General features: G+C 41.9%; 1 protein-coding gene across 1 annotated transcript in view; it reads left to right on the top strand.

Moving 5' to 3' along the window:
- Positions 1-8,789, top strand: part of itpr3 (inositol 1,4,5-trisphosphate receptor, type 3) — a 191,920-nt gene that overhangs the window by 69,475 nt on the left and 113,656 nt on the right. The window contains exons 10-15 of the mRNA XM_019887755.1: positions 1,229-1,273; positions 1,336-1,478; positions 1,561-1,660; positions 4,187-4,347; positions 4,421-4,562; positions 7,755-7,919. Coding sequence (XP_019743314.1) covers positions 1,229-1,273; positions 1,336-1,478; positions 1,561-1,660; positions 4,187-4,347; positions 4,421-4,562; positions 7,755-7,919 — 756 coding nt within the window. The remainder of the gene's footprint in view (positions 1-1,228; positions 1,274-1,335; positions 1,479-1,560; positions 1,661-4,186; positions 4,348-4,420; positions 4,563-7,754; positions 7,920-8,789) is intronic.

Here is an 8,789-nt window from a genome sequence, read left to right as displayed (position 1 = left end):
AAACTCCTCTAGAACGAAACCTCCATGGGCGAAAACACCCCCTAATGTGAAAAAATTAACATTAACATTAACACCATTCCCATTCTCCTGCTCCCCATACGACGAAAAAAAAACCCTGTTGCGTTATACGAAATCATTTTCTCTGCTCCTGCCTCCCGAAGGAATTTAGAGACATGTAACTGTTGGTGAAAGTAGTTTTCCTTTCGAACACCAATCATATTAGAATGGTATTTATATTCTATTATTTTATATTCAAATGTAAATATAAATTACAGCCATCTATGTTTTGCTTGGTGTTTGGGCCAAAGTATATTATGGCTCCTCAGCTGGTGTGAGAAGTAACATTTATTGAAGCCTGAATTTGACCATTGTCAGTTCTTTTATCACTTCACTTTCAATGGATAATTGAAACACTTTTGATGACGAATAATGTATAGCCATCATAATTAAAAGCATTTTTTTATCTGCTGTTTTTCTTCCTGTATAAGGACAACATATTTGATCTACAATATAAAATGTTTATTTGTCAAAGCATTATTGGTGTAAATAAACATTCTTTCTTGGTTGCTGACTTTATCCACAAATACTTAACCAACGTGGATGCTGAAGAGTATTCCTGCATAATTGTACATCATCCCAATTGAATTTTCACCTGCCTGTAAATGATGACTACGTAATTGTCACTCCTCACTTTCGTCAGCAGGTGGTGTCTTGTGTTTAAAAAAACTTAGAATGATTTGGAACACATTTTATTCACATTGGCAAATTCTTACAAACATCAATCTCAAAATTTTAAATGGAATATAAAACTTAATACCTTTGGGTAAAACTGAAAACTCCCATCTTGCCTGAAACCATCATGAGAATAAGTGGTGCAGAAAATGGAAGGAATGGAGAATTAACATGGAATCAATTGCATTGTAATAATGCACAATACACAAATGGAAACACACAATTGCAGACTGCCCTTCACGTGGTTAACTATGCCAGATGTTTTACATCTCGAAAGTACAAATGAAGAACAGAGCCAATGAAATGCTTCAACTCACTCTATCTGTATATCTATCTCTCTCTCTCTCTCTCTCTCTCTCTCTCTCTCTCTCTCTCTCTCTATATATATATATATATATATATATATAAATGAATAAATATTCGAGAAAAAAATTGACAGAAGTCAACACAATGTCAAAGATTTACCTTTTTTTTTTTCTTTCTCTTGTCCATACAGGAGAATCCCAGTTACCGAGGTGACAGTGCGGAGATGTCCTCCTTGGTGAGTTGGAGACATAGTGGACTCTTGAAGGACCCTCAGCCTACCTTTGTGCCTTTGTGCAGATGGAAAGCAGTCGCAACAGCAAGCGTTTGCACGGTGAGAGGATCAAGTATAAGCTGGTGGCCATGACACATGGCAATGACATTGCCTCGCTCTTTGAGCTGGATCCCACCACTTTACAGAAGACCGACTCCTTCGTTCCGCGGTACCAGCCATATCCTGCCTGACTTTGAGAGTAAAACACCAGCGCTTTTAATGGAGACAGTAAAATGAGTGCCCACTTCCAGGAACTCGTATGTCCGCCTGAGGCATCTCTGCACCAACACGTGGATCCAGAGCACAAATGTCCCCATAGATGTTGACGAGGAGAGACCCATCAGACTCATGGTTGGTCCGTCACTCTTTTCTTGACAGCTGAACAGATTCAAGGCAAGCACGTAGATAAAGCAAGAAGGAAATATGTTGTGTCGCCAGAAAAATATCACATACATTTTATTTGCTGGAGTTAATTTCAGTCTTAGAGTCTTTAGTAATAGGAGTTCATTTCCAGCTGTCACAGTTTGACATAATACGAGGCTTGGAATTAATTTAGAACGACTGCCTACAGGTATAAAATTCAACTCCTAATGTTAAAAGACTTGTTTATCCCCCGTGTGCTTTGCTGCATGGACTTGAGATCCTCTCGAGACCTTGATCATCCGCGAGAATTGAGCTCTGAAATGAGTTATTCATTGGGACTAGACATACTATCCCCACCAGGTCAATGGTGGAAAACATTTATCGAATTTGAGATGCCTTGAATGTTTCACTTTTACTGGGTTTTAACACTGGCTTAGTCCCATTAGATCATGAATAGGAAAATGATAAATTGTCCACTGACATAACATTTTATCCACACCATCATGGTGCCCAGAGGCCCATTCATGCACACGTTCACACATCAACAGGCAGCTGCTGCCTTGCATCGTGCTGCCAGGCTCAAAGGGAACAAATTGGGGTTCAGTGTCTCTCCCAAAGACACTGTGACAATGGACAGTCGGAGCCGGGATTTGAACCACCTTCTGTTTGCTTGTTGGCTTTCCACTGAACTGCAGCTGGGAAACCATGGCGGGGTTTGGGTTCAGCACCGGTCTCATTACTAAAATTCAGGTGTTGTATGGGGACATTAAGGGTGTTCTGAATATCAACAGTGGCTTTTGTGCTCCTTTTGGGTGCATCGAGGTGTATGGCTGTGTTTTACACTGGGAAGCTCTATGCCCTCTCCCTGGAACCCTTCCGATACTTTTTTCCAGAGGCCACATTTTGAAATTTGGGAGCGGCCTGGAGCCCTGTTTCAAATAAACTGCTCTGGGGAAAACTCAAGCGGTATTCACAAATGAATCACTGTTCCTTCTGAAGTCGTACACGGCAACTCCATATTAACTACTATGTCATAAAGAGGCTTCGATTCTTAAAGTAGCAATAACCAGACATCTGGTTATTTGACACCGTTTTCAATATTGGCCTAATTTACTGATGTCGGACAAGTGATATCAATTATTCCCAAGAACGGGTTGATAATTATCGGTCTTAAAAAAAGAAAAAAAAAGATGTATTCAACGCTTAACAGTGTTACAAACATGCAATTGGACAAATGGTTGTTGTGATGGACTCACCTTTACGAAGGGATGCATCAGGGACCAACTTTACTGCACTGTGTTCACATAGGTGAGTGAGCCAGCCTATAAATTTGGGGATGAGAACAAATGCAATATAGAAATATGGTAGTGTATTAAAATCTTTGAGTTGATTTTTGTGAAAATTTGCACAAAAAGATTCTTGCACCTAATTTTGGTCTGCAGTTCAGCAGTTTTGTGTTTCTTTTTAATTGGAATTGAGAATTTGTATGCAACAGAAAGTACCAGTAACCAGACCAATGTTGGTGTACAGTATTTGAGGCGGCTCTTGTTATCGGTCCAGTTTTGTTGATATCTGACTGATGAATGTGACATCTGACAAGGATCTGACCTCAGACCGCATGGAGGGTGGATCCGACAAATGCAGACTCAGATAATTGGTGATAACAAATTAGGTTTAAAGTAAAGAAAAGCGAGAGACCGACCAAGTAGTCAACAAAAATCGCTGGCGACAAAAAGCCAAGAAAACAAAACGATAACAGAAAGCGGTTGCCAATTGCAAGGAAAGATTGATCACAGAGAAATACACAAAACGAAATGAGGTTAGTCCAATCACACGAAACAAAGGAAATATTCAACTAATTAACAAAGACTCACAAACCAAAATTCTACTACAACAAGGAGAGCGACAAGGAACAAGAGCAACAGGTCCAGAAAATTAGCACCTGGGCAACAGCAGCGAACAAAGAGCAATAATCCGACAAAGGAGACAATAAATTTGAATCCTTACATATACAGACTACTTGACCAGCCACAGGTGCACCGCTCAAGGGTTACGTCCCACACTCCAGCTAGTGCTGAAGCATAAACAAAAACAAAACAGAGTGGAACATGACATCTTTGTTGACCCCATATTGGTCCGATAGTTACAGGTATTTGTCCGCTAGGTATTCATTGATCCATCTATCCATTATCCAAACAACTGCTCCTCATGTCGTGCATCCCTAATATTGTTAGATGGATGTTGAGGATGCAGCTGCCAGGCAAGAGAGCTCGAGGAAGACACAAGATATACCTGTAGTTGATAGATGTAGTGAGGTAAGACTTGACGTGGAGGATGTCGAAGATGAAGAAAGATACTGGGCTTTGGCGACCCCCAACAGGACAATCCAAATGTAAAAATGAACTATTTTACATATTTTGCACCTGTCTGTTTCATGTTGAAATCAAATGAAGCCCTTCAACACAAACGTTTGCCTCCCCTTGGTGAAGAAGGTTGACATTGTCCTCCTCACAGTTAGGAACGTGCCCCACCAAAGAGGACAAGGAGGCATTCGCCATCGTCTCGGTTCCCGTGATGGAGATTCGGGATCTAGATTTTGCCAATGACGCGAGCGCCATGTTGAGCACGGTGGTGGACCAGTTCAGTAAGGGCTTCATCAGCCAAAACGACCGCCGGTGAGACTCTTGCGGCATGGATGGTGCATGAGAATGTTCGATCTACATGCTCACCTTTTTTTTTTTTTGACAGCTTTGCTATCAAGCTACTGGAGGACGTGGTCTTTTTCGTGGCAGACGCCGTCAACAGCGGCCAGCCAGTATTGGATGTCACCATGACCAAAGCCAACCGCGAGAGGCAGAAGCTAATGAGGGAGCAGAACATCCTCAAGCAGGTAAGGAATATCTCACACAGATAACAAAATCTATGCTGGACCCAACGTCCAAGTGGATCCTTCACATTTACTGACCGCTTCCTTTTTTTTAAAGTTTGTTTATACATTCTTCATTGAAATTTTCTTTCACATACAGGAGGATTTGACCCCTCCAAAATTGCTTTCAAGAAAATATTGAAATTGTGATTTTTCGAACAGAAATTGCGATTTTGATTAGATTCACAATTTCTTTTTTTCCCCAAATCAAGCTTCAGTATGACCATTCACATTTACAAATATTTGCTGTTCATAGCTGGTTTCTCTCCACTTAAGTGCGGTTCCAGCCGGATTTCTGTGAAAAGTGTATTGGACACCACCTTTTCTGGTGTCTGGCGACCAAAACTATGATCTTAGTGATGAGCATTGGTTTCTTGTGCTCTCTCTTTGTCGGTGTCTCTTGTCAGCCGTGATAATAGTGCTTACCAGTACCGTATTTTACTTTGGAGTCAGCAAATCCTCCATCAAGCGCCTCCAGATGGTCCAGATTGCTGCTGCTCGCCTCTTGACTGGTACTTGTAAGAGGGAGCACATAACTCCTACTCTGGCATCCCTTCACTGGCTCCCTATACATTTTAGAGTTATTTTCAAGATCCTATTGTTTTCAAATCTCTAAATGACCTTGTGCCACCTTACCTCTCTGAGCTCATCCGCCCCTAAACACCTGCCCGGCGCCTCAGATCTGCGGACCAGACATTATTAGAAGTACCAAGAACTAAACTGAGGCTCAGAGGGGATGGAGCCTTTTCTGTTGCTTGTCCCTCTCTCTGAAATGACCTCCCACTGAATATTCGGCAAGCCTCCTCGCTGCCCATCTTTAAAACCCGCCTCAAAACTCACTTGTATTCTTTGGCATTTGACTCAGCATGACCCAAATTATGATCTTCATTATCCTGCTTGGTGCTCTCTACCGTCTTTGTTACTGATTTGTTGCTTTGCTTTACTGTTGTATATTTTAGTTGCTCCATGTACAGCACTTTGTGTGCAGCGATGGCAGTTTGAAAGTGCTCTATAAATACAGTTGAGTTGAGTTAAGTATTTTCCACACTAAAAGGCGCACTGGATTATGAGGCGCACCTTCAGTGAAGGGCCTGTTTTGTAATTTTTTTTCATATATTGGACGCACCGCATTATTTGATGCAATCTACAATGCATCCACCAGATGGAGCTACGCTGAAAGAAATGCCAACAGAACATTACACTACACTACACCCTGATTTATATAGCGACGATCAGATGTCATTAAAACTTATTTAATAAAGCAGCGACACAGTTCACTGAACCAACATCAAGTTATAACATTGACTCGTGAACATTGAACTTTCTTGCCGCTGCTCTATGTCCGTGTTCGACTGCAAAACCGATCGCCTTAAGTTTGAACTCTGCATTGCAAGCATGTCGAAAGCAAGGGGCCATTTTGGGGTTGACATAGTACCGTAATGACCATACACAAGGCGCATCGGATTTTAAGGCGCTGTGAGCTTTTAAGAAAATGGCGACAAATCTCATTTGTCGCCACAGAGGGTAAGTTACATGGAGGAGAGGAACTGCATTCTGATTGCTGAGCTTGGGGAGAGTGGAGGGACACTATGTTAATGTGTGAGAGAGTTCATACAACAGATTCTGGCTCAGTCAGGAGTGCTGCATAAAAGGAAAAAAAGTTTTGACAATCACGTGATCGCATGGTATGAAATTGCAAATTTGATCAAAAAAACAAAAAGCTCTTAGACCAGGGGTGCCCAACCTTTTTTGACCAAACATATACTTTTTGATCAACCAACCTCCCACGATTGACCCGTTACTGCAGACGCGCGCATATGCACACACTTACATGCGCAGACCCTAATGAGCAGTACCCATTACGGGCCCTAAGATGAACGAAACAGAAAAATAAAGTAGACACAAGGGTTTGTGAGTTTGTGAAAAACAAATCACTGCCTACCTTAGTAGAGACTTGACACGGAGGTATGGGACGCACTTTTGCAGCGTGTTAACGACCGTAGCTCACGTGTGCCGTTTTAAAATGCTTCTGCTGGCATTCCAGATTCCCATTCTTTGCCAGTGCCCTCGGGGAAGTATACCTGAAACAAACCTCGAATGAGAATAATAAAAACAATAAAAGATATAGCGCAACAGCTCTGAATGCATGCTGCAATTGCAGACTGCTGACTGCTAACAATTTCCGGTCATGCAGATTGTCATATAAGGACTATATGCATTGAACTTTACGACAGCAGTTCGACATGCCGTAAAAAGCTGCTGTCAGGTTACCATAGCAACCGACCTCGTGCATGTGAAGAACATGTCTTCGTTACTGTTATACTGGCCTGCACTGTTCCTGAGCGACAAGTAAAGACTCTCTAGTATGAGAACTAGTAAAGAACCTCTGTTAAGCACAACTCTCTGAGTGGACATTCTTCAATAACATTACACAGATCACGCGCCACCGTAGGTTAAAGGTGACCTGCTTTTTTATTTCATTTTATTGTTTAAATATTTTTTGTTAGAGGAAAAATGATAGGATGCTCAGGGTACAGTGTGCACTAACACAAAAATATATCATATTAATAACACGCACACAGAAACACAAATGTTTTGGGGTTTGTTTTTTTTTTTCCCTCTACACTCCTCACGATCGATTGGGACCAGACCGTGAGCTACGAGTCGATTCGACGTATTGGGTACCCCTCCGTTAGAGGGTTGGTCATTTTTATTTCTGACATTTTAAAAATGTTTAAAGGAGCCATAAAAATCCATTCTCTGTGTTGTCTCTTATTTTGCCAATGTCTCCTCCTCCCCCCAATTACCATTGTCATTGTTTTGCACCTACCTTTGAGACAGTTTTTAATGAAGACCCAAAATCAACCACTATAATTCATCTCCCAGGTTGACAATTCACATTCCACATGCTAAATCAATCTACTCCCAGATGTGCAAAATGGACTGTGCTGTAATTTTACCCAGACACACTCCTGGTGTGCCTGGTGAGTAGATAGCTTCTACTTCTGTTCATGTGAGCAATCAACTTTGCACCCATCTTTGCACATGCAAACCTTTAGTAAATCGGCCTCTTACTTTTCACTTTCTGTTTACATCATATTTATTGTTCTTTGAACCTCTCATGAACTTATTGACATGCTATTCCTTTTACTTCAGATATTTGGCATCCTTAAAGTACCTTTCAAGGACCGTAGCGGAGGGGAAGGACCTCTGCTCCGTCTGGAGGAGTTGGCTGACCAGAAGAACTCTCCATACCAGTACATGTTCCGACTCTGCTACCGCGTTCTGCGACATTCCCAAGAGGACTACCGCAAGAACCAGGTAAAGGCTGTTTACAGGAGTATTTGTATTTTGTGGCATGTTCGCCGCATGCCCCACATGCATTCATATGCAGCACTACGTGGATGAATGCATTTGTAAAAGATTATGTCCATCACTGAGAATACTTTTATTGTCGAGACCAGCGATTCTCAACTGGTGGGTCAGAACCCAAACATGGGTCACAGAGGCATTTTGGGTGGGTCGCAGAATGGAAGTTCAAATTTGCAGGCGTTCCACAAGTTACAAGAGTACAAACATATCATTGTTTTATATTGTGTAATATGAATAGTATTTTTCTTGTGGATGGTTTGGTGTGTGATTGTGTGTGTGTGTGTATGTGTGTGTGTGTGTGTGTGTGTGTTAAAAGGGATGATGATAGGGGTCCACACTTTTGAGGTAGTGCTGGGGGAGTGGGTGGCGTTTATGTTCTCCTAATTCCAAGCCATATCCTCGATGGGTGCTCATGCATCCCATGTTGCTGCTGGTATGGTGTTTACATTGGAAGAGCTGGAGCAGAACCTCCTCTTTGTCCCCTTTGGAGGGTTGACATCGACCCCCACAAACTCCCCCCGAAATGGTCCTGCCTGGCTACATGCGAGTTTAGCAGCCTGGAACATGCTTGTGTTCATGAGCATTTGTGTACACTGAATCCCTCATGGAGGAAGAACTCTGTCAGGAACAGAAGGTGAGCTTGGAGCTGGTTAATTTTCTCCAAACCGGAGGTCAGGGCCTTATGACCTGACTATTAAACTGTACCCATATTTAGATTTAATTTCAGGTTGCTTCATCACTCACTTTATCCCCGCGAAGAGAGGTGAAGTAAAAAAAAAAAAAAAAAAGGGCAAATTTGACCCCCAACAAAAACGAGGT

Source organism: Hippocampus comes, unplaced genomic scaffold, assembly GCF_001891065.2.
Source record: "Hippocampus comes isolate QL1 unplaced genomic scaffold, H_comes_QL1_v1.1 scaffold245, whole genome shotgun sequence".
Classification (NCBI taxonomy): domain Eukaryota; kingdom Metazoa; phylum Chordata; class Actinopteri; order Syngnathiformes; family Syngnathidae; genus Hippocampus; species Hippocampus comes.
Note: the sequence above shows the minus strand (reverse complement) of the source record. Positions and strands in the feature narration are given on the sequence as shown.